We start from the raw sequence: 26,849 nt of genomic DNA on the forward strand, positions 1-26,849 counted from the left end.
TCTGTTCCCCTGCCCGGGGAAGACCCTGGTTGTCCTGTGATTGCTCAGTTCTTCGGCAGTCCCCCAGCCAGGTGGCTGGAGAATAAAGTTCTCTGAAACTTCTATCAAGAATTGGTCTCTATTTCTTTCCACGGGCCTCACTGTCTAATGCATGTTGCAGGAGACCCCACTGCAACAAGAAACGATTGCTCTGTTTGTAGTTTTGCTAATACCAGTTACAATGGTATTGTCTCCAGTCAGAAGAAGGTATAAAGAAACAACCAAATGAGCCCTTCTCATTCCCCTACCCATTCAGACACTAAACTGCACACAAACACCTAGGCACAGAAAGAGATGCACACACATGCCACTCTGCTTCTTTGGAAAGAATATGTTAAAGTATTGGCCTCGTGGAATAATGAAGGAAGTATGTAAATACAGCATTCTATTCTTTCAAGAAAAGCTTTAAAAATGCACGTACTCCACTCCCCCTAAATTATGGTAGAAGATGGGTCATAATAGCTAATGTAGTAGGCAAGAAGGGAGAATGAGCACAATTCCCTAAACTCAATAAAATAAGCAATTACTCTTGTTATCTGAATGGCTCTGTCAGTGGAGAAGTTGTCTGTGTCATAACAGAATCTAACAAAGGCTGTTGCCTTTAAGCATCAAAGGCTTTGGCCTTATTATCTTTCTAAGATGTGCATGTATAATAAGTTTTCCCAACAAATGGTGAGGAAGCATCTCTGGCAAAATATAAAATGGTGATAAACTATGTCCAAATGATTAATTCACAGAAATTCTCCATCACACTGCAGCTACATGTGCCCGTCTCTTCTGTTATGCCCTTGGAGATTTTCATACTAAACGTATGTGCATATTTTTCATGGCCACTGATATTTGAATTGCAGCCTGCTCCCATGCAGAACATAAAACACTTCAAACTGCATAATGCTGACTAAATTATAAGTTCTCCAGTGGCCTGAGGTAGCAAGGGCCATAATAATGAGTGTGCTTAAGTGGTTTGTGTAGATTTTTTTCCCCTTTAATTTTAATGCCCCGACTTGCTGCTGTCTTTTCTAAAGCTAGGGATTGTCTCATACAATCATAACAACAGGGAAATAGAAACTGCATTATGCTTTGAAAAAATGTGGGATGCAAAGCAGAAGCTCCACTCATCAGGCACAGTGATAGCCAATTCAGCTCTGTCAGTCACATGGAATAGAAAATGCTTTGGTGACTTTGTCCATACTTGTAATTGTATTTGGGCTGTTCCATGTATAAAGTCACATTTACTGGACAGAAAGACACAAACCCTTCCAATTACATTCATATTGCACATCTAAAAAAAAATACACATGTGAAATCTGATTTGATTAAAAAGATAATGAAACTGGGTAAATGAAGCCTGTAAAAATACTGAGCATTGTACTTATGGCATTACAATAGGTCAAAGTGGACATCTGTAAGAGCTGCAACACTTAGTGATTTTGCAATGTTTTCAATGTTCTGGTATTGGTTATTTTTCTTGGGTTTACTCAAAAGACAAATGGATGAAAATGCTTACACTGCAGCAATGCTCACTTCCATGGTAATTGGAAAAATATACACAAACTGTGCTAATATCCACGGATGTTTACAGTCAGGCAGATAAACAGAGCCTGGGCACATGTTAACTGTTTCTATCAACTTCCCCCACCTCTAAATAGAGACCATTTTTGGCCAGCACATCGAGGAGCAAGGAGCTGTTGACTTCACAAATCAATGCAAAGGAAGACAGGCTCCTCAGAAAACCCTTTTCGTGTGCCCTCTTTTGTTCCACAATGTTTTGGGAAGTTCATTTCTACACTCCCTGCTCTACACAACTGAGGCAGATGTTTAAACTCACTTCTCACAGGATTCAGACTGATCCCCATCTGCACCTATCCACTTCATCTAGCCTAAGGTCTGAGGACTTCTTTGCAGACGACTGCAAACTTATGCAGCTCAAGTTCTCCTATATCAATATGGCTACACAAATCTTCCCCTGGCAACAGTCCCTGGACCTCTTTCTCACTGTGAAAACACAGAGTAAAATACTTTGGCAAGCAGTATCTAGACTTAAATGGAAGGACTGAACATGATGGACTTCTGCCCTATCTCCAGATTGCTCCAGAATCCTCGTGCGGAGCTCCTGGGTCAGTAAGCAGTAAGGGTGGCTCTGTTGGTATAGCAGAAAAAGATCAGCAGTGGCTCTGCCAACTCTCTACAACAGGTAGGAACTCCTGAAGCAACACCAAGACCTCCCAGGAAGTATTGTCTCTTCTCTTCGGCCTCTCTTACATATCTTGCATATCCTCTTTCCGTAACAGAGAAATGAATACATCATTTTGGATACTGTTCAGCCATTTTACTTACTCAAAGTGAGTCCAAAGTGAGGAATGAAACTACTTGTTAGTTGTCAGAGAGTACAACCCTACTTGTTGGAGTGTCTTGACCTTGTGCAGCTCTTTTCCTCACTTTCATTTTATACTTTGTGATTCAGGCACTGGGTTGGAAATATAGATTAGATTTATTTATTTGTTTGTTTGGTCTGTCTTCACCCCCAAAATAAAAGCATGGTCAATTTACTGAGTCACAGCTTGGCTAAGGCTGGAAGGGACCTCTGGAGGTCATCTGGTCCAAACCCCCTGCTCAAGCAGGGCCACCTGAAACTAGCTGCCCACTAAAACTAGCTGCCGACTACCATGTTAAGATGACTGTTGAGTATCCGCAAGGATGGAGACTCCACAACCACTTGGTTCTGTCTTCTTTGCAACTTCCTTTCAAATATTTTTATGTGCTAACAAAATCCCCTTTGTGGTCCTCTCCAGTTTTCATCCCAGCTCACTTTCTGTTCAACCTATACTCCATCACCTTCTCCATGACAATCTTGTGGGAGACAGCATCAAAAGCCTTACAGAAGTTGAGGCAGACAATATTCACTACCTCATCCACCACAGCAGTCATTTCATGACAGAAGGTTATAAGTGGTCAAGCATAACTCCCTGGGGTGATGACTTGTCCTTTATATGCCTGGAAATTGTTTCCAGGATTAGCTACTCCATCACATTCAAAGGGATTGAGGTGAGGCTGCAGTTGGCCAGTAGTTCTTGGGGTCCTCCTTCTTGCCCTATCTGGAGACAAAGTGACACTTGCTTTCCTGCAGTCCTCAGACACTTCTAGTGACTATGTAATTCAAAGATTATCAAGAGTGGCTTCTTGATGATGCCAGTTCCCTCAGTTCTGATTGGTGCATCCCACCAGAGCCCATGGACTTACATATGTCTAGTCTGATTAATTATTTTCCACCTTGATCCTCTTCCATCAAGGGTAAGACTTCCTTGCTCCAGCCTTCCCTCTTGGTCATTTAGCCCTCAGATTTCTGAAGGTAGGTCTTTCTGATAAACACTGAGGTAAAGAGGCGTTCAGTAGTTCAGCCTCTCCCACGTCATGTGTCACCAGGGCTCTTGCCCCATTCAGCAGCAGACACATATTTTCTCTAGTCTTCCTTTGCTAATTATGTACTAAGAGAAGTCTTCTTTCTACCTTTAACATCCTCCCCTAGATTCAATTCTAGATGGATTTTGGCTTTCCTAACATCATTTCTGCCTGTTGAGACAGTGTCTCTCCTTTTTATGTTTGAGTTTTGCCAGAACTCCTTGTTCACTCATATAATCGTCCTGATATTTTTGCCTGATTTCCTGCTTGTTGCAATGGACTGTTCTTGACCTTGGAGGAAGTAATCCTTGAAAATCAAAGAGCTTTCTTGGGCCCCTTTTCCATTCAGGGCCTTATTCCATGGGAGTCTGCCTGACCAGATCCCTGCAAGGCCAAAGTCTGCTCTCCTGATGTCCAGAGTCATGATCTTGCTTTTTTGCCCTGCTTCCTCTTCTCAGCATTCTGACCTCCACCATCTCATGGCCGCTGCAAAGGCTGATTTCAACCTTCACATCCTCAACCTTTCTCATTTGTAATTATGAGGTCCAGCAGAACACCTGTCCCTACTCATCCTATATCATTTGGGTCAGTAAATACCATCCAGGATCCTCCAAGAGAGCATATGTGTTGTTCCTTTGGAAGATATCAGGTGGGTGAAATTTCCCCAGGAGGACCACAGCCTGCAACATGAGGTTTCCTCTGTCTACAGAAGACCTTTTCCATTTGTTCTTCCTGCTTATGCCACCTGTAGTTTACACCTACTATAACATCACCCAGTACTCAGTAACTGATACCCGAAAGCTCTCAGCTGGCTCACAGTCCATTCCCTAGGCAGAGCTCTATACACTCCAGCTGTTAATATTACACAAGGTCCCAAAAGCCCAGTAAACAGGAAGATGTTTGGTGTCTGAGCACTTATTTTGACTACGAGCATACACTGCTACCCATCAGTAATGACATATATAATTATTCATGATTGTTGTACAGGGTATACCACCAAAAGTAGGCATGGTTTACTCAGAATACCTGGTATGACTTCAAGGGGCATCAGGTAAATTCCGTATCTCCTGAAATATCTGTCTGCATATTTGTTTACCTTAAGGTGTCTGAATGACAGAATTTCCAATCATCCATTTAGTTTGGGTAACTTCTGCATTGTATAATCTGCTCACTGCATTGCTTTTACTGGCAAAATTAAGTCAGGCCTGTATTTTAACACATGAAAAGCGAACAGGTATGCTGATTCATCAACCTGAATTCATGTGACAGAGATTCTTAAGATGCAAAAGCCCTAATATTACTGTATTCAGGTACATGAAGACCCTTGCTTGCCAAAGAAATAAATGGGCAGTGATCTGGCTTCAATCTCTTCCTTTGTCTCTTTCTCTGGCATAGCTTGTCCAACATTTTAAAGTGCAAGCACCTGCAGCACTTTAGTCTTCCTCAAGTCAAATGTGCTTCACTGAGGCCAAGTGGACAGCTAACCTTTAAAGAGGCTTTTTAAGGAAAGTTTCAATTTAAATTTGCATCCTTAGTAAGAGAGAAGTGTGCTGAGGATTCATCTGCAGCTTCAGGCAGATTTTAATTTAAAACTAAAAATACTACTACAAGAATAGCCAACTCTACTGATGGTGTGATGTGTAGGCATCCTATATAACACTCTCCTGAGGCAGACATTCCAGCTCTTAAAGCTGAATAAAATATTTTCTTTGTCATACCAAACCTTGCATATCCCCAAAGGTTTTTCAGAGAAGGTTTGAAAATAAAGATGTGTTTTAGGAACTCTCATTTACAAAACAGTATGAAAAATAGTCAGGTTTCAGTACCTTTTAATGAGCAGGTGAGCTTTGTTTAGTCCTGCCTTCAGAAGTGGAATATTTATACCACCTTCCTCAGTAAAACAATGCATCACTTACCTCTTGGGCATTCACATGTGAATCTTGTCAAGATCTACTGCCAAGTTCTGAAGTGTCATTTTTAGGATGAAAGGTTCTTAGAGAACTATCTCACAAACAAACTTTCAAGAGTTGATTGATGTTAGAGGCACCTTGCTCTGAGTGAGACACTGTAGCTTGTTCAAATTAGTTTACAAGATTTCTCATTTCAGCTCATTAAAAACACAAATGCTGGATGCTAATAACTCATGGAAGTAAGGTGCTTTTTATGTATCCCTTTGGAGCACATGCTGCGTTCCTTAGCACTCTTAGGATTGAATATGTGATAAAGGTTGAATTTAAAATAGAAAAGACTTCCACACAGTACTTCAAAAGAGAATTTAAGTCATGTCTTTAACATTCTACCTGAACCCTGTTTTAAACATGCACATTTTCAATCCCACAAAACTACATAAGTTTTGAGCACTTATCTCCTCCAGGTAAACAACATACATCCTTTTCTAAATCCAAACCTAATGATCATAATTATTCTTAAATAAAAGCTCATAAAAGAAGAGAAACATATTTTTCAAGCAAAATGCTGCACAAAGTGGTAAAACTGAAAGGCTTATTTAACAAGGCCCTGTTTGTGTGGCTCAGCCTCCTCGTTAAAGGATTCCCTTTCCCCGTAAGAAATAAATTCACCTTTCCTCTGCAAACCATCCCTAATAAAACACTTATCAAGAGCAGGAAACAAGCTCATAACTTGGTAATGTGGCCACCTGTCAGGTGGGCACTGGTCCAGTGTTACTGATTTCACAGAGGCTGCAGAAGAAGCTGTAGTAGAAGCTGTAGGCCACAGAAACCAGCTCGCAGTAACTTTCAGGTGTAACTGACATAGGATTAATAGAGCCAATGTCCCAGATTACGTAGTTTGCTTATGGTGCAAAATTCTAACTCTCCCCATCTCGGAACATCATCTCTTTGCAAGCTGAAACAAACTGCAGACACATGTTCCCCTTTCTTAAATTACCCTTGCTTTGATGTCATTCATGGCATGATTTTAAGACTACATAAATAAAATACATGCCTGAATGTTAACCAAGCACTGAGCAGAAATATGAGTATGAACTGGTTCCACTCACAACTCTTAAGTAAATGTAAGCATTGTAAGACTTACTTTCTAGCTTCTGTGTAACACCCAGTAAAACCCCTGGCCTGGGTCTGTGAGGAATTACCTAGAGCCAAATGGAAGACACAAAAGATGGGTACTTAAATGAACTCCTTGCAGATGCCCAAGTAGTTAGGCACCTCATTCTCCTTGGGTTTACAGTAATGCCTCCCACATGTTACAATTACTTAACAGCTCTCCAATTTTTATCTTAAAGCCATTCAGACCACTTCTCTAGCCCACATCTTGTCACCAACTGAACCAGTGTATTAGCTGTGGCTCCTGTGGTTCAAGAGATGCCATTGTCACTATAAAATTTTCATATGAGCATAATTGAGCACTTTCCAGAGCAGTTTGGCCCAATTTAAGGAGCCATTGCTGAAAGACAGGAAAAGGAATAACCGCCGATTACCCAAATATTCTACTGTCAGAATTATATAGAGCATTTGCTCTTTATGTTGTTTAATTCAGTTTGGAGACTGCACCCTTCTTATGATGAAGACAGGTCACAGAGCTTTAGTGATGAAAATGAGCACCTTCAATCCCCTTAATTTATAAAGTATTTAAACCTTTGTACTTCTGCAAGAGCTGTCACTTGCATTATTTGTCCTTCTCTCTTTAATGGATAGTTGTAGTTCCCCTACGTTGATCTGAAATCTGACACATTCTTTTCTAATTAAGGACATCTAATGGGAAAGTTACACTTTCCCATGATGCCTACTACAATAAACCCTTCTAATTATTAATATATCTAGGCAAGTGACATCTCATTATTTTGGGTGACTTCACAAAACCGGCTGACAGGGAATAATGATGACTCAATGCCAAACCTAAATTTGGAAGAATTTAAGTAGATCAGAGATTTCTCACGACCATAAATATTTTTGATTCAGATGGTTTAAACTAATAGATACTCAGACTGGAGGGTTCAGAACAGTTATACTTCTTCCCACTGTAATGGGAATGCCGACTGCAATAGAGAACAACACTGGTGTGTTTTGAAGTGTGCCTGTGAATACGCTCTTCCTGTCACAGTTCCATTTCTTAATCTTCCCATACCTTACTTCTACAGCAAATACAAAGCATAGTGACTGGAGCAGAGAATGCACAAGGGCAATTTTAGATAATACTTAAAATTTGATTTGGCATTCACTCACCAGTATTATTTTGTGGGTTCTCCTTTCCTGTACGTAAACAGGGGAAGGCTTGGATCCCTGTGTCTGTTCGGAGTTCACCCAACTATCCCGTGGAGCTGTCAGAGCATCAGCCTACATTGAGCAGTTGTGTTACGTGGGTGAGAGACTGCCAGAAAGCTCTCCGAGGGTGGCATTTGTTGTGCCAGTGTAGGTGGGTTCCTCAGCCGCCCTCTCCCCGTAAACTCTGCTCAGGGCACAGCAAGAACAAGGCCTTGCAGATGCTTTAGGAGCCTCTCTCACCACCCAAGGCACGCTGTCGCTGCCAGGGCAGCCACAGTGACATGTTCCCAGCCTCTTCCCGGTCCTTGGGGCACAGCTTAGGGCCGGAGGCCGCACCACTCCCCCCGCTCACTTTCGGAGCCCCAGAGCGTTCAAACCGCCCGCGCCGCTGGGGACGGGGCCTTCGCCCCTGCTGGGAAACGCGGGGGCGAGGCGAGGCAAAGCGAGAGGGAGAGCCATGAGCTCCACAGCAGCTCGCTGAGGAAAGGGCCACGCCGACGGCCGGCCACCCTCCAGCCATCCCAGGGCAGCTCCCGCCCAGCCCGGGCCCGCTATCCCTCATTCCCGAGGCTCCTGCTGCCGGCGGCCAACGCCGAGCCGGCAGCGCCCCCTGGCGGGAGGCCGCGGCCATGGCGCCCCGCCCGCGCGGCCCGGCCGGGCCCTGGCGCGGCGGCAGCGGCGACCTCAGCGCATCTGTGATCATTATTATCAGCGGGCTGCAGCGCGCCTCGGCTGAGGGGACAGTGATTTCTGGGATTGTCGATAGCCATGAATAATTCAAGGCGCTGCCGCGGAGGCTGAGGAGTCCGCGATAAGGGTATCGAGAGATCAGCGGAGGTTCCAACTTTTTGAAAGTGAAGGGGGAGTGTTAAACTCGATTCCTGGTGCCCGGTCCACCTGTATCAGCCGGTCCTCGCGTAGCAGTTCGCATCCTGGCATGCTCTGTGCACCTCTTCGGTCCCGGTAGGATGCTACAGGATGCAGAGTCCAGCAGCTGACCTCAGGTGGTCCAGTGCTCTGGTCTGGCTCCCAGCTAAAGCAAGGCAGGGTCAGCTGGGAGGTACGAGCTGTCTGTCCAGGGCTTCATCTGAACCCTCAGGTCTTGAAATCCTGCAAGATTGGGAGATGCACAGCCCTATGGATAACCTGCTGCACTGCCTGTCTGTCTTTGTGGGGAAAAGCATCACTGCTAGGGACTCTTGTTTCAGGACTGTGACAATTAACTCCTGTCCTCCTACCCTGCAGCGCTGAGAAGAGCCTGACTCCATCTTCTTGAGAACCTCCTTACAGGAATCAGAAGGCTGCTGTCTTCACTAGCTGCATAGCTATCAGAGGGTCCCATGTAGGCCTCTTTTGCCCATGCTGAACAAGCCCCATTCCTTCAGCCTCTCCTAACAGGGAAAGAGCTCCGGTGTTCAATTATTTTAATGTCCCTTGCTGGACTCATTCTAGTTTATCCATGGCTTTCCGGCACTGTGGATCCCCAGACCGGATGCAGTGGGGCCTAACAAATGGTGACCAGAGGTGATTGTCTCCTCTCATTCTGTGGCTGGTACAGCACAGGTTGCTGTTGGCCTCCTTTGCCGACAGTCTGTGCTCCTATCTTAGGTCCACCAAGGCCCCCAAATCCTTTTCCACAGAGCTGCTCCCCACCACTCTGCCTGTATTTCTCCTCAAGGTTCTTCCTTCCCAGGTAAGGGACTTGACATTCATCCCTGCTGAATTTTGTAGTTTCTGCTGGATAACCCACTGAGGTACTATTACTACTGTTATCTAAGCTTGATCATCCAAACAATTTTTTATCTGTCTAGTTATCTACTCATCCAAACTGTGATATCTCACCTTGGATATAAGAATACTGTGAGACAGGGTGTTAAAAGCTTTTCAAAAGTCAAGGTGCTGCCCTTGCATCCACAAATTCAGACATTTGTCATAGAAGGCACATCAGACTGATGCCTTATCAGGTTTCCTAGACACAGAGACTGGACAGGAGTAAAAGAATAAAATAGGTATTTATCTGAAAGACCTTCAAAGGTACACCCTGGGAGAGAGAGGCTATTGCCAAAATGGACCCTAAGATGGATGACAGGTCATGAGCTCTTCACACCTTTATAGGTTTGGTTCATTTGTGTGTCAAGGTTAATTCTCCAATTAAAGCTTCAGTTCAATGATGTAATTTCCCCTCCGCTTGCCCCCTTAGAAGCTCTTTGGATTATAATTTTGGGCCTAGGATGGTCTGAGTGTCCTTGGAGAGCAGGCCCAGAGAGGCTTTTGTTATGTCTACTCGGCCTGAGAGAGCAGAAACCACAAGAAGGCCACAAGAAACTTCAGAGTTACATTCTAAGCAGTACAGGATTTGAAAAACACAAAGGTCAAGATCCAAGGCATCAAGACTGTCATATCAGACTAGTCAAGCAGTTGGCAAACTCATGCTGACTCTTGCAACTTTCCCCGTGAATCCTGGGAAGGAGCATGATCCAAAGCCTGGGGATGGTGGTGTTCCTATCTGGGCACCAACACATTTGTGAATGTTTTTGTAGTGTTTTTACTTCTCATTTCAACACCTAGAGAATATCAAGACTGTCGAAGAGCAGTTTGCCACTGATGCCAATGTTAATTGTTCTTGGAGCTTTCTGTTGACAGTGTTGTTGCCTGCATAACCAGCTAAGGATGAAACATTACCAGCAGGGAAACTCTAGCAGAAAAGTGATTTATTCAACATTACACAATGTGTCTGTTGTCAAGCGGGAGTAGAACTCAGGATGTACTTCCTCCTGGTCACATACTCATCCCCAAATGCATCACATGATAACTAATGCCAAGAACATAGTCTTCCATTCAAACTTTTGAGACAAATAAATACTTCTTCCATCCAGTGACCTCAGCTTAAGGTTTCATTGCATTATAAATATACCTGTCTAACATGTATAACACAAAAGCAACACAATGGTGAAGTGAATTATCTGGATTGCAACATGCACTTGGCTCTGATAATAAGCACTTACAGGGAACATAAGCTCATTGGGGACTGTTAAAAAACCTAGGATGATAGACTGAAAAAAGCAGGTACATGAACTGAGACAGCAAAGCTGGCAAAAATATTGTTGTTGGAAATGGAAAGCGAACACTTATTTTATGTTTTTATGGGAAATTTCTAGGTGTGTGTGATTTTATTTTGATTTTTAAAATACTACATTTTAACATAAATATAGCTATACAGCTCTCAGTCTCATTTTAAAACTTTCTGTGCAATTTTTAATTTTAAAATGCAGAAAGCATAGGGCAGTGTCCTTCTCCTCTTATTCCCTTCCTGAATCATCCTTGTTTCACCTAGGAAATCACTGCTGTGTCTTTGTAAGATGTCTTCTTACAAGTACAAAACAAAGAATCTAGGTTTTCTGTATGTGTGTAACTAAAAGGAACCCAGTGTAACAGAGCCAGACACAGAAGGTGAAAACAGTATAGTATGGATTCCCATCCTATCATCAGCTCTGCCTTCTGTATTTGCTAGTTGTTTGGCATGTTCTGCTTGTGAAATGGCTGTGCAACACTTCTAATGTTGCATGTTGTCTCCAGGAGAGAAATAAGGAGTTTCTCATGCTGTGCTTATGCACAGTTCTCCCAAATTAATTTAAAATATTCACATGTACATAATAGCTAACATATGAGAAGGCTATTGCTAATTTCCAGATAACAAACAGGCTAAATCATTTGCTTAGTTTTGTTGATATATCCAACCAAGTCAGAGTTTTCTGGTGGTGTTTTTTTGGTAGTTTTCTTTTGTCCTCTTTGTCCCCTCATCTCTATAAATGAACTGCTCTTTGTGTTGCTTTGATGCAACAGAAAGGCACTATAAAATTAGTCCATTAATAACATTTGTAATATTTATCGAATAACTATTCATCAGATTAGCAAGTGGCAGGGCCTTCGAAGGTGTTAAGCAATGGCATAATGCCAACAGGGATGTGAGCCACCAACATATTAAAAAGATATCTAAAGCAACACAACAAACACATTCTGCAGCTCCTTGTCTAAGAATATACCTATGGCCTCCTCGCACGCACACTGTGTTTGCAAAGAAATTATGCAACCAGACATGGTGGGTGGGATACTCCATTTCTAGATTATTTTAGCTCAGATTCTTCTGCAGTTCCCTGCACTTAAATCCTCAGTGGCTTGGATGTGGTAATTGCACGAGTACAAATCAGGCCAGTATTTGGCTCTTTAGTTCAATACTTATTTACTGAAAGGTAAAAAGGGACATTTCTTTTTTTATTACAACTTCTCAGCAAGCATTTTTCCACACGTAGAAAACCATTATTATGTTTAATCAGTGCTATCACAAACCCCAGCACATTTAGGAGCTGTCATGGGGCACTGCCTAATCTGAGAACACCACTCTCTTCTAAACTGAGCAACAAATTGACACTACTAATGTTAGAAGTCAGTATCTTTGTCTGATCATTTCATTACATTTCAGGATACTTCAGAAGGTGTATCTCTCTTCACACAGAGGAAATAAGGAAGAGCTTGGTTGCAAGTAATTATTGCTGTGCAGAAAACAGTACCTGGAGCGATTGGCTTCCCTGGGAGCTGGACCTAGGTCTGCTGGCTGCCTGGCTGAATCACAGGACTACTCAGCATGACTTCACAGTCTGTAATCTGGGTGAAACACAGGAAACCACCTGTGGCTACACTAAGGAGAGGCATTCTATTATTGCAGGATTTGCTATCTGTTTCTGAATCTAATAGCTTATTTCCTAACTGTGCACTGATTTGAATGTATTTGTTTTATTACACTTGTCAGCATGATGAGTGCCAAAAGTGAAGTTATGTTGGGCTAGGAAATACAGGGTGTTGCAGTCTTCAGTATGTACTAGGTCCTTTTCCTCAGAATATTCAAAGCCTACCACAGTCTCAGCATTTTAAAAGACCTTTGCCCACTTCATGACAACGCTAGATTTGCTTGAATGCTGATTACACAAAAAAATGTTGGCAAATTTTAGCTGCAACCTGTCCACTCTCTTTGTGCAAGGAACAGAAAGGAAAACCCCAAAGTTTATGTATCACTGTGTAGGCTAAGAAGCAACACAGCATGCTCAGAGAACGGTAACCATGAATGCTGTTGCTGTGCAATGAAAATGATGAGATTCTTGGAATAGAGATGACAAAGCACCACGAAATTCACTGTAGGAGGATGTCTATAAACCACCAAGGGACTAGCAGAGGCGTAGTATGCATAACACCCATGTTATTGTCTGAGGGACATATGTAGATGACAAAATATCCTTCCATGGCATTCAAAGAGATGTTGTATGATACAGACAAGTCCATGGGACATGATGGGAGTACTGAGGGAGCTGTCTGGTGTCACTGCAAACCTGCTTCAATTATCATTAAAAGGCTGTGGTGACTGGCCAAGGTTTCTGCCAAATGTGAGAAAGCATGTCATCCCTATCTTCAAGAATGGCAAGTAAGAGGATTCAGGGAACTGGACCTTATCAGTCTCACCTTGACTTTGGGGAATGTTATAGAGAAAATAACCCTGAAAATAATTTCCAGTTATTTTAAGATGGTGTTTGGGAGTAGTCAGCACAGATTTACAACAGAGGAAATCATGTCTAACCAACCTGAAAGCTTTCTATGAAGAGCATCTCACTGGATGAGGGGAGACCAACAGACAGGGTCCCAGACAACCACGTCTAGGTGGCCTGCTTCAGCAGGGGGGCAATGGACAAGATGTGCTCCAAAGGCTCCTTCCAGCCTCAGCCATTCTGTGATTCTGTAAAATGCATCTGTGGCATTGCTAAGGACTACAGTTTGTGTGTGTGATTGACACATACACCAAATAAGCAATTAAACTACATGATAGGAGATAAACACTACCATGTTTTAGGAGCATCTATATCTATATATCTATATATCTATATATATCTTGTATTCCATGGCCCAAGCAGCTGGAAAAGTGGATGTCTGCATACACCACTTAATTACCAGCACAGAGAATGATACTTTCTGTTTGCTCTAAGTAAAGGTATATCAGCAACAGATTTTGAACTAAGTCTGTGATAAACAGTAAGTGCTTTGGAGTCCTGAGCTGCTGAACTAAGTGAATCCCAGGGCATTCAATATTAATTCTGACTATTCAAAAAACAACCTAAAAGAGAGGCAGATCCTGGAAAGAAAACCAGAAATCCCAATCTAATAGCTGTGCTTCTATCTCTAGCTTTTACTCAATTTGTTTTCCTTTTACTCATTCTTCCCATTCTCAGGAAATAATGGTGGCAGAGAGTGACTTGGAAAAAACATATATGGACAAATCTGTGTAGAACAGTCGAAATCAGGCCCCTTGTGATCAAATCTATTGCACTTTGTTGGCTACTGGCTGTGCAATGGTTTTGTTCCACAAATCAACAGGAAATCTCTCCACCGGCTAACTGGAGGCCACCGATTCTGTGGGGTAACAAATCACTTAGGCTTATCAAAGACAAGAACTCACAGCCCACATATCAAGTGTATACACGAGCGCATAATATTTTTAGGTTATTTATCAGGAAATGCCTTGAATGGGCCTGTTTTCCAACACTCACCTTAACCTGCTTATCACCTTCAAGAACCCTGCTCCAGTACAGCACTATCCCTCTGCTAACAGCCCTGATATCACACTCCTCTTAAGACCAGACAGACCTATTTTGAGAGTGTTGTACATGCTTAAAAACTCAGAAAAGTAAGAGACCAATTAAAATGCTATAGATTCAATGCTGGGAATATGGCAATCATACTTCAAAAATCTGTTTGCTGTTGTTTTTATGACTGCGTGTTAACTCCATTAAGTTTTAATGCACACTGGAATGCTGTGAATGACAAGTGGCAAAAATTGCTTTGAAAAAATTCCTTGCTGTGACACTTTAAGGAGGACACTGCATTAACAGTTTATTTCAATAATACAAACTTCTGAGAGACTGGAAATTAAGTGTTCCAAATGAGCTTTAAATATAGCACAGGAAGTTTCAGTTTTAATGGACAAAGCCTGTTCCCACTAAATGTACCCTTGTACTGCCAAGAGGGCTTTGAAATAAAATAAAGTGGCAAGTTCAAGGCTATTAGTGTCAGAGTCAGACAAGCCAAGCAATTGCAAATTAAGCTGATCTCGGTATTAAAGGAATCTCTTTGCATGAACTCTTATGTTCCCCTTCACTCTCAAAACCAAAGTTGCTCCCTTGAGAAGGTACCTGGCTTCTGAGGCAATTGCTGAAGCATGAGAAATACTATAGATGACTGCATGAATAATTTCCAGCTAACAAAGTATCTTTACTTAAAATCTGATCTTCATTAATGCTCAAAGTGCAGAAAAAGAAAATTAAATTCAAAGAAACTTATAAAAGCTTCTTGTAAAATAACAGTGCTCCTCAGCAAAGTCTTTGGGTTAATAACTACAGATTAGTCAAGTCTATAACGCTAGACTGAATCATAACAAGAACTGGTTTTTGTAGCATTTCCTTCTTTGGTAAAACCCAGAAGGTATCACTTTTCATTATGAGGTAAGCAAAGTCTGCCAACAAAGATTTTCATTTGAACTGAAAAGGAGGACAGAAAATGAACAGCAAATGGGAACAAAAAAAAGTTTTCACCTTTGAAAGTCTGTGACAGATCAGGACAAGTCAATGAAATGACAGTCTCCATCTCTGGTCTCTTTGTCCAAGTGACTGCAACGAACAACCTGATCATAATGCAGTGGCATGTCAGGCACCCCTTCTGGGCCCTTTGGATGCCTTAGGGCCTGGCAAATGCTAGTAGAGGTCTGGACAATTGAATCAAACTTCTGGTCTAGTGAGATACTGGGTTTTGAGGCCCTGGTGATGGTACTGACTGGACCTCCACTGCCTACAGCAGAGTTTAAAGTGCAGCCCGTGCCAGCCCTGACACACAGACACACAATACAGGACTCTGACTCAAACTTACCTCCTCTCAAAGGCAGAAAAAGAAGCCATGGTAAAGAACCTGTTTCGTTTCTCCACTTACGATGGCAGCTGAATCAGGCCAAAGAAACAGACCTTTCAAACTAAGTGCAGCAGAGGATATGAAGGGTTCCCAAATCTAAAACCACACTTTTTTCTTCCTGTGTTAATAAAGCCAACTCTTCACATAGTGGGACTTGTTGATAGGACAGTCTGAGGAACCCTCCCTTGTGTCAACACAAAGAGCCTATATGTATATGCCAGCAGGTCTCCTTTGGCAGTGTTGCATTCCATTTAAATCTCTTTTCTGCTTGTTCTTTGATGTCCTTGGGCTAAGATTCCCAGATTTACTGCACTATTTATCCTCAGTCACTACGCAGCTTAGGAATTGGTCAATAAATCCATCAGCTAGAGAAACTAAAGCCTAACTCTTCCCTATCCTAGACCAATGTCTTATGGGGCCACAGTCCATGCATCTTGAATTATTTTTTCACAGTGAGACAGATTCATCCAGAAGAATGAAGCATGCCCCTACCTTGCCTTATAGTCCTGAGGTTACTACAGTCTTCTGGGCAGTAGCATACATGAATTTGAACCCTCTTATATAGTAGAGAAAATACCTCTCTCAACCCTGCAAAAAGTTTTCTGTACTGAACTGGTCAATGTCTTACTGAAAAGGGCCTGAAAAAAACCCCTAAACACCACACCTCAATTTATTGCAGGTGAGTACTTCTCCTTTCAAACAATAAGGGTCAAAAGCAACAATGTTAATGTTTTCTACTGTTAATAAGAACCTCCAATTGTTTCTCTGCCTTGAGGTCCTTTAACCAAAACTGTCCACATGTTTCTTCAGGAAAGGACAATGCCATTAGCTTAATGTTATATAGTTTGCACCCAACACTTCAGTAGAACTCTCCTGCCATATTATCTTTAGTAGCAGCTCTTGAAAACTGTGAAAGCAGAAACAATGTATTTTTATGCAAAAGCTGAAATTAATTCTGAAGCAGAATTCTGCATAAGGAGTGCTTTTCTTCAGCCTAAGACACATCAGAAACAAAATGACACTCTAAATGTTTATAGTCTTATAAATTTGGTGACATATGTGTACTTAAAAAATGGAACAAAAATATTTTGCACATGGCTTTACCAATTACACTTGCAATGTTATTAGCATGACCAGCAATGACCTCAGGGTGCTAACAGGCTCTGATTGCCCTTATCAGCTCATAACCACCTTTTTTTCTGCAATACCCCTCTGCAACCTCTTCTCCTCTTCCTCCTGGGGATTTAAGCTGCCAGTGTTTGAAGTCAGCTCTGACACAGCACAGCTGCATAACCTACTGCAGCTTGGCTACTCCGCTGTTTGCTGCCTGCATCCTGGAGTGGTACCTCAGATGGCCAAACCAATGAAGCCATCACAGAAAGAGCTTGCACACCCAGCTGACATATCCAGACAGCTGCAGGACAGCAGGACCCCACCACTTTCACTGGTGCTATTATTTTTATCACTGCACCCAAGTTCTATCCCTAATTCTGCAAAACTCCAAAACCAGTACAGCGAGGAGCATGCTGAAATGTAAAATCTTTAGTTATGTACTGAGAACATTCAGGTAATTGGAGCTCCAAGATCTTCTTGCCTTTACCTGCAGTACTTGAGTCTTCAGAAAGATAAATATAGTGTCAGAGGCTTCTGAAGACTTGTATTTTAATTCCTGATGATTTGCATTTTAACTACTTAACAAAAAAATGGTATTTACTAAGCAGAAAATTATTTCTACTTGTAATTACTGTAACTTTCATTTCAAAATTGCTACAAAATCAAGTTATAAAAATGTATTTTTAAGTATATGCTAGCGTTACTGTCCAAAAAAACCCAGCCAATACCAGGTAAAAGGTTTTATTCTCAAAAAAAGTCAGCTATATAAAATATTTTAACATTCTGTTTAAATATTGGTGACAGATAATGCATTTCCTCAAATAAAGTGCTGTTTTTACAAATAGGTATTTCATTTTTACTTTTACTGCTGTTTTAACCTCATAATATTGAATAGATAAAGTATATTTTGGTTAACGAAGAATGCAGCATTACTTCTTTATATTTCTTCCCATGAAACCATTACATTTTCAATCTGGACTCCTTTATCTGTATCCAATCAACAGAGGCATATTCAGTTTATGTATTTCCCCACGTAGGAGGTGTCACAATTTGTGGTGGGCTTCTTGCCTTCTTCTGTGCTTTTGTTGCCCTTGACTGTGCTCATGTAGGTCTCCCATGGTTCTTCATCTACAGGCAAGAGTGGAATGAAACATCCATCTTCTTGCATGTTTATCCATTCTTCTTGCTCTTCTTTGTTTTCCTTAAATCCAGACCACTGATGCCTTGAACAATTCAACACTTAGGTTGAAGTACAGAAGTAATCTCTTTATTATTTTCTTTTACTTTTTGTGGGTTTTGTATTTTAAGCATGTTACTGCAGAAAATCCTATGTCAGTGTAGTCAGGACTAACCTTTCTAATTTTCATTTGTACACTTGGATTTACTTAGTCAGATGCCAAACTTCACCATAAAAAAAAATATTTTGTTCCAGTAGCTACCTTTTAGAAGAAACGGCTTCTTGTGGTTTTGAAGAGCAGCCAGGTGCTGTAAAAGGGAAAAAAAAAGTCTGAAAAACTGCAACCAGCAAGACTCACAGCTGTAAACAAGAGAGTAATTCCACAACTACTGGAAACAGACCCACATTTCCCAATGTTATACCAGAATCTAACAATTTGATCCTGTAATTAATTTTACTCATCTTAGCTGTCTCCTGTATGGAGAAGGAATAAGAAGTCAAACTCATGTGTGAAAAGGTCACCTATTGCCACAAAGTGTCAAGTATCCCTCTCTTCTCAATGTGCACTTTTCCAGCAAGTGATTACCTGAATCCTGTATGATTTTTATATGCAAGTCTATATTGATTTTGCTCCTATTTTTATGCCTCGCTCTTCAATCTCTAACTCCCTCCTTTGGATAATTTCTACTTGATATTTTTGTCTCTGAATCCAAAAGTGAAAAGTAAATATACAAACAACTCTGTATCTGCAGATATATATGTATCTATCAATATATACAAGATACTATAATATGTAACAAGAAACCAGAAGACCAGAATTTCCACTAACTATAGACTGAATGGTATAATTTTCTTTTTCCATCATAGGCATACTCTTCATTTAAACTTTTGTCTGGAGAATATGCAGTTTATTCTTTTGATATCTATGTCCTGCCTTTCTTCATTGCCCTTACTAGGTGTTTGGATTTTCTCTTTTCTTCCCACCTATCAGAGTGTTGTTTAGATGGTGGAGATTGGGTGCATGAAGCTTGACACAGGCCCCCAAAATGAACTAAACAATTAGTCCTGGCAACTGGGCATTCAGAAAGTCCAATTTTCTTTTTTACCAGAATCATGTAAGCAAACAGCTCACCTCAAACCACAAAGAGAAACTTTTCCTGGGGTAATATAATTTGTTAAATCCCATTCTCTCAGAAAGCTGGACTTTATGCCGCCACTTGTTTCACTGAAGTTGGAGGCCAGACAAAGGAGGAGCATTTTGTTCCTCAGAGCAGTCATTTTGCCTTATGCCTCCATGGGCTTGTCATCTGCTCTAAATGTCGAAGCAGCACAGTAATTCTGTGTTTGCTGGACACATTTGCTGGGCTATAAAGAAGCAGTATCTTCCTAGTAGTTTCTCTGATCAACGACAGGGTGCATTGTCAATTTTCCATGCTGTAATGGTAGCCAAACTACCAAAGTGTCAAAACCCGCCAAAACTTTCACTCTTGGAATGAATAATTTCATCAGAATTTTCTAAAGGTGACCAATTAATTTCCATGAAAAAGAGAGATGAAGGCAACACTCCTCATGTGTACTGTTTGCCTATTCAGAGTTCATTCCTGGTGCCTCCAAACCTAATGGCTTACAGGTCCAATAACCTCTGAATTATTTACACTGCTCTGCCTTATTCAGGTCAGGCAAGGACTGGAGCATGGAATTCCCACAGCCTAACCTAGTGCTCCCTGGCATGGGGTGGGGAGGAAGCAGCCTCAGTACTTCTGACAGAAAGCAAATGTTTGTCAAAGCCTGTTGTTTTCTGCAATGCAGAATCAGCTCACTTCTAGCCCCAGGGATGATACAGCAACTGATGTACAACAGAAACCTTCTCCCAACTGTGAGCTTTACTATAATTGGAATAGCTCATCTGCCAAAATCCAACAAACACTCAACTCTTCCAGGAGTTCCTGTAGTATAACAGGGAGCTCAGGAGTAATGATCTCAGCAGGAGGTGCTCAACCAGAAGCTACAAGAAGTCAGCAAATGATTTTGAACTGCCAAAAAAAAAAAAAAAAAATCCAGAAGAAACTGTAGGGTGTTCCCTAAAGAAGCCTGTTGGGTGAAATTAGTTGTACCATCAATCCTCTACTTCTGATAGTCTTGCTTTTATTTATTCTGCCTCTCCTTGTTTTCCTTCTAGTGTATTCCCTAGAAGGGTGAATGTAGATAACCACTGCAGCTCTCCTTTCCTATAAACACTCACCTGGATGTACTTCTATTTCTGCTGCATGCTATCTCATACCAGCAACAACTCCTGACTCAGTGGTAGCAGGGGAGAGACTGAGCCTGGGCAGTGGGGACTGGAGTATTTTGGGCAGAACTAAAGCTAAGGGGACACTGGAGCTATGGATGGGGAAAGGCGTAGAAGCTGCAGACATTTGCAGACGAGGTGATAATAATCAGTCGACAGACCTCCCAAAATTATAAACTACAGTTCCAGAAAGTAAAGATTAAATTTCTTTCCCCCTGCTTTTTCTTTTCTGATTCTTATGGATATACCTGGATTATATTTCACTTTCTTCTTTACACCCCTACAGGCTGCAAACCTCGTAAAAGCAGAGATACACTGACAGCCACTCTGGTTTAGGTACTGAACTTTTAAAATTACTCAAAGTATTCACAAAATCACAGGGAAACAGTGAAACCAACACAGCTGGAAGAGCAGAATGTTTTCATTATCCTGTGAGCTACATCTAGCTTTCTAAAAGGGCAAATCATGATGGCTTTCTTGCTAATGGTGTCCAGACAGGCTCCTATGAAGAGCTGTGGAGAAATGAGATGATACAGACCATGCAAGAAGCATAAAAATTTCACATACTACTTTTCAAACGTACCACAGGAGGCAGCCAGTTACAGATGCCATGAGGTAAATCAATGATTAGACTGTAATGAGCTAGAGAAGTAAGTTCACATCAGAAAAAACTAATTGTATTTACCATGGAAAAACTTGGGAAGGATACAATTTCAGAAGCCTTCCTTAGGTGGGAGTCCAAGATACCTTAACCTGAAGTAGTAGCAGAAAAGAATACAAAACAAATACACAAAGCAAGTAATAGCAAATTTCTAAGCCCGATGTCCTAGAGAAGCACAAGGATTAAGCAGCTGAACTGCTGTGTACAGAGCACAGGGTGTTGTTTAAATTGTCACATAACTGAGGTGTGGTAACAGTGATGCAAATCTTTTTAATGGTTCAAGATGAAATGTAGGGAAACAGAGACCAGTGAGACGGACAACAATACCAACCAGATTAGCAAAAACTGTACCAAAGAATCTGAAGTTCTGTGGAAAACAATCAAAAAGAGTTTTGATAAGTCTTGCCTCATCAACCTACTAGAATCCCTTGAAGGTGCCAACAGTCTTGTAGATAAAAGAGGTCCATTTGATGCCTGGATTTTGACAAGACACTCACAAGGTCCAAGGTTAGCTCTTAAGATAATAAGGAACCCACAGGGTAAAAAGAAAATTTATTGTGTAGATGAATAATCTGTTAGGGAGGCAGAGGACAGAAGGTTGCCGTAAATAGTGATTTTTTCCATAGCAGAGAGATTCACCACTAGTATTTCATAGGGATCTGCATGAGGATATTCAGGATATGAACAGTATATTCAATATATGATTTTGAGAGGGCATATAAAGTGAAGGGAAAAACCTTCCTAAGTTATCCATGTAAATAAAAAGAAAGGTAAACAGAAGACTGGCAAAAGGACTTCATGTGACGTCTGTGCCCAAACAATAGGACAGCAGACAAAATTTGATGAAGATAAATATGAAATAATATTAAGTAAGGCAAATGGAAAAGAAGATGTATGTGTGTTTATATAAAATTATAGGCTGTGAGCTCAAACTCAGTAGATTAGCTGGGTTGTAAGAAGTAATTCCAATTAATGCCAATTCAGTCTCCAATTATAGTCAACACAGCACAGTACTAGAAATAACTAGGAAAGGGCAAGAGAATGGAAAGTAGAGAACACAACTGAGAAACAGACATCACTCTGTCATGTAAATCCATAATACGCCTACATTTTGAACACTGTATGCTAGGCTGGTATCTCCCACGTCTGAAAAGGTAATATCAGAAAAGAAAAAGAGAAAAACTATGGTATAGGAGTGACAAAGCAGTCTATAAGCCTTCCACTTGGAAAAAAAACATGAATGGAGAAGAGTATCACAGTGATCTGTAAAATCATCAGTGGCATGGAGGCGGTGAAGAGGAAACAACTGCTCACTGTATCTTCTGATCCAGTACAATGAAGCAAAAGAAGTCAGGACATGGCAAGTTCACAGCAAATGAAAGCAAGCAGCTCTTCACATCAGGGTCAGATGAGACTGGATGAAAAAGCTGAACACAACTGTATGGACCTTGGATCTGACTTGGTACAGCTGCTCTTATGCTCTAAAATGTTAACACATTCCTGGAAATTACTTCAAGTTCCAGAGACTGCCTAAGGGCTCTGCTGCTACTTTTTACAATAAAAAGCAGCTTACCTGGTGCAGAAACTTCTTTTATCTACGTGTTCTCTTCCTCTTTTCTGTTCGTGCTTCTGTTTCACAGCAAAATCTGTATCATGGAGCTCTCAAACACAAAACCCAAAAGCTAATCTCTGATGCAACCTCCTTGCAGCATCTTGTCAAAAGCTCAACAGGAGCAACTCTTGCCTCCATTCTTACAAAAGGATGCTGTCCCCAGCTCTGTGCCACCACTCTTGTCCTGTGATGTCTTCAAGACACTTAAGGTCAGCAAGTTGCTTGCAGGTATGTTACATCTCTATGCTTCTTTGGTTCTTGAGTAATTCCAGTTCTTTGCACCATGCAATCAAATCCCAAATAGCTTCTGCTCACCTAGTAGTACCTACAGAAGAGGTTCTTCAGCTCTGGGATGTTACCAAGAGACATTCAGAAGTTCCCATGCATGCTGAGAATGGAAAATTGCACAATGCGTACAGGGACACCTGATAGTGGCTTTCAGCCAAGCAGACTACACAGAGTACTGGAAGTAGCCCACATTCACTAACTACCCCAGCAATTCCTAGTTTTCCCCAAGACATCAGCAGGTCAACAGTTAGCACCTGCTTTCACATAGCTAGTGAAATGCAGCTGATTGAGATGGGAACAACTGGGACTACCTCATTATTAAGGTTTCCTAAAGCATACAATATCTGAATTACTTAACATCGCCCCTAAACAAATGAAATTATTTTGTGAGTGGATGAAAGCAGCAAAATAAACAATTGAAGAAGAAGCACTTTTAACATGGTGAACTTCTCAAGGCTAGTCAATGGCTTTTGTTGTTTCTACAAAAACATGGATACAGAAGTACACCTATGTAGATAGGTTATGCCCCATTCCTTAATCTGGAGTAACAGATGAGTATCTGCCTTTGTTTCAGGTGGCTGGCAGGACAGAGATTTGCAATTTTTATATCGGAGAGTGTAGGAAATGTATTCATTAATTACAGGTCAGCAACACCTTCCTGAATGCTTTGGTTACAGACAGTGCATTTTAAAAGGCAGTTTCTCTAGCTTGGCTAGCAGATAACACTGGTGCTTGGAATACATGTATTCCGAAGAATCCAACTATAGATAATATAAAAATACCACCTATGCAAAATAACTAAATGCACACTTACCTAAATACATAATTAACATAGCTGCCTCAACTGTTACGCTAAATTGTAAATCTTGAATATATTTATTCTACCTTATCATACTAAAGTGTCTGCTATAAAGAGTATGCAAAAGTGTATGAAGAGTATGTATCATACAGGAACACCTCCCACTGATGCTACATACATACATACAGACAGTATACTGTACACTCTGGATTGCTATACTTACATCCATTTTCTGTGTTTAGTAATGTAAAACAAAAATCTATGCTTATTCCAGATAGTACTGAGGGGTGTATAAACATCTTAGAGATACCTCTACTGTTCATGTTGAAATCTTCTCTACAGTCACAGCAAGAGACATACATCATTAACCAGGAAAGCAGCTAACTGGCTTGTTTGTCACATTCTGTCTTCCAGCCAAGTATTAAATAAAATATCCACACATTTGGACATTAGGAAGACTTTTTTCACCAAAAGAGTGATTAGACATTGGAATGGGCTGCCCAGGGAGGTGGTGGAGTCACCATCCCTGGAGGTGTTTAAGGAAAGACTGGACATGGCACTCAGTGCCATGGTCTAGTTGTCACGGTGGTGTTCGTTATAGGCTGGACTCTGATCTCAGAAGTCTTTTCCAACTGATTTTGTGATTCTGTGATTCAACCTGTAATTAATTTTTCAGTTAATTTCAGGTGCTACTTACATTGGGAATGACCTGGCGGCCGTGTGTTACTAACACTACTCTCAAAGGAAGAGTGGAAGTTGTGTATAGTTTCCTGTAAAATCTGTCTCTCTCGACCCTGTAAAAGAACAGTAAAATAAAATAAGGTATTCTTAAATTTCTGTTTAAAAAACTAATTTATTATGAATTCACAACAAATGTGTAAATAATGTGTGTCTATGTTCAGCACACTATTAGAAATAATAACAAATCCTTACCTCACAGAGACATATAGAAAACCTTGTAGTAATCTTTTCCTGACACTACCAGACACCAATAGAAACATTTTTGTTACTTTCTTCCTATCTTTACTGCATGTCTTAGCATGGAACATCATCCACCTCCCCTAATTTTTAACCTCATCACTACTGTTGATCTAAACTTGGGGAAATTGTCTGTGGTTTTTTTGTCTGAACTTCCACGATTAGAGAGCGAATGGACCTCCAATCTAAAAAAGCTGCTGAGAAGCTTCAGCAGGCCTAATCAAAGACAGGTTCCAGTACAAACTCCCTCTGACAAGAGCACTGTTAACTGTACACATCTTAGCAAATCTGTTAATATTGATATAAAATTCAAAGGCATTAAAAGTGTAAGAAATGAGAGAAGAGCTATTTACCTAATTACAGAGGAATCAAAACCTGTTATGTTAACCAAAGGACACCTTTCTGCTTATACTGCATTCTCTAGCTGGACTATTGCAGCCAGATGATTCTTTTTAGCACTGCTGAAATCAATATTCAGAAACTGCAATATTGCTCCTGTTTACAAATAGCTTCTTCACTGGACTAAGAAGGAGTTATTGAAAGAGAACAGGAAGTCCCCCAAAGGAAGATTTTTCACTAATGAAATACATGAAACACTTTGCTTGGAAAAAATTAATTTAGCTTTTCTAACTAACATCTGCAACTGAATTTCAAAATGTATGTTGAACTAATTATACAAACAAGCCTTGAAATAATTTACTAAGTACAGTACTTCAAAATGTACCTTTCCTGCATTCAGTTCAGAAATAGCTGCCAAAATTTGCTGTCTTGATCCATCAGTTTTAATACCCAGCTCTTTCAGATCACCATCAGTAAGTGTAAGAAAAGCTTCCATATCCACCTGTATATTAAAAAACAAAAAGAAGAAATAAAAGAAAAAAATATAAGACAAATTTACCTATGCAAAGATTCATTACTACAGGTCAAAAGCGGTTTGTTAGGCTTTTTAATCATATAGACTTACTGTAAATATTGTGCAAAAAGTATTTTTAATGAATTTCCAGCACCAAACGGTACACATTTTACCACTCTGTTGTAAAGCTTCTAATCTGCTGTTAATCATTTAACTAATCGTGATAGTAAATCTAAGATATTAATGGATTTTTAGTTTTTTTCCCCATCGATTCCTATTAATACAGAATATATACACTCCACAGAAATTCCTCTGCCTACAGTAGCAGCTACTTGAATATGCCTAAGGTTTCCCTCTTTTCTTTTCTTCACCCTTTTCCCCTAAGTATTTTTGGAATTTCAGAATATTGTGTTTACTTTTCCAGTGTACCCTGAGAAAAACCTAGGTTTTGTTCATATATCAGTTTTTATTAACAACATATCCATAACGCTGTGATAAGAATAAATATCTAAAACTTTTCATATTGATATAACCTTCATACACAAAGCATATTAATTCCTACAGAATGCTCCCTTGCCTATCATGCAGGGGAACAATAATAACCCAATATATTGTGATGCAGCTAAATTGTCTGGACTTGTGCTGAATCCTGAACTCTGTAGCAATGTCAGTTTAGTGCATGTCCATTCACTACCCTTTGCTTTGACCAAATAAACACACAATATTTGCTCCCATCTGATCCTGCCTTTAAGACTGCAGTGAATTAATTTTACTTATTTTCAGCAACATTTCCTTTCATTGCATCCTTTAGCAAGTCAATGTCACCAGTCTCATCTACCAGGATGCCTACATTCCCCAGTTTAATTCTCCTTTTGCTTTTGCAGAGTGGATAAAGAAGATAAAGCAGCCATCTCAGTGACTCCCACCCTGCTGTTGTCCATCTGCAAATGAGGTTCCAGCTGTGATTCCAGGGATGATACAGTATGTCCTATAAACTATTTAGCCACATTGGATAAAGATATATATAGAAAAAGCAGAGTGTAAAAACAGAGAGGAAAAGAGGAAAAAAAGTCCTATCTATATAAAAGGTGCAGGTTAAGAATAAAGCTATTTGCACTATCCTGGAGAATGCCACAAATACCACTTGATCCACATTTCAAGGTCCTCTCTGCGATCAGGAATGGTTATAGAACTTGAAATCTGAGATTCTGGATCACAGATCTGATGCAACATGTGTTATACCCTACTTCCACCAAAACAGTAAAAAAAAAGATCTTTTAGAAGAGACATACCTCCTGTTCCTCAAATATAGGCTGATATTTCTCAAGTGACAATTTTTTAAGGATGCCAGTCAGCTCATCTGTAATAACATAAAAAAAAAAAGAAATCAACCTCATG

General features: G+C 40.6%; 1 protein-coding gene across 5 annotated transcripts in view; it reads right to left on the reverse strand.

The window, feature by feature from the left end:
- Positions 1–10,373: 10,373 nt before the first annotated feature.
- Positions 10,374–26,849, reverse strand: part of ANKS6 (ankyrin repeat and sterile alpha motif domain containing 6) — a 48,539-nt gene continuing 32,063 nt past the window's right edge. For 2 of the 5 annotated variants that reach the window (XM_032119760.1, XM_032119780.1), the window contains exons 14-17: positions 26,744–26,811; positions 25,323–25,439; positions 24,318–24,414; positions 10,374–18,278 (exon numbers count right to left, since the gene is read on the reverse strand). In XM_032119760.1, the coding sequence (XP_031975651.1) occupies positions 18,229–18,278; positions 24,318–24,414; positions 25,323–25,439; positions 26,744–26,811 (332 nt within the window). In that variant the 3' untranslated portion in view covers positions 10,374–18,228. Of the gene's footprint in view, positions 18,279–20,945; positions 21,014–22,494; positions 22,922–24,317; positions 24,415–25,322; positions 25,440–26,743; positions 26,812–26,849 lie in introns of all 5 variants that reach the window. The other 3 variants (XR_004242126.1, XR_004242123.1, XR_004242125.1) reach the window with 3 other exon arrangements.

This window comes from Corvus moneduloides, chromosome 1 (assembly GCF_009650955.1).
Source record: "Corvus moneduloides isolate bCorMon1 chromosome 1, bCorMon1.pri, whole genome shotgun sequence".
In the NCBI taxonomy this organism is placed as follows: Eukaryota; Metazoa; Chordata; class Aves; order Passeriformes; family Corvidae; genus Corvus; species Corvus moneduloides.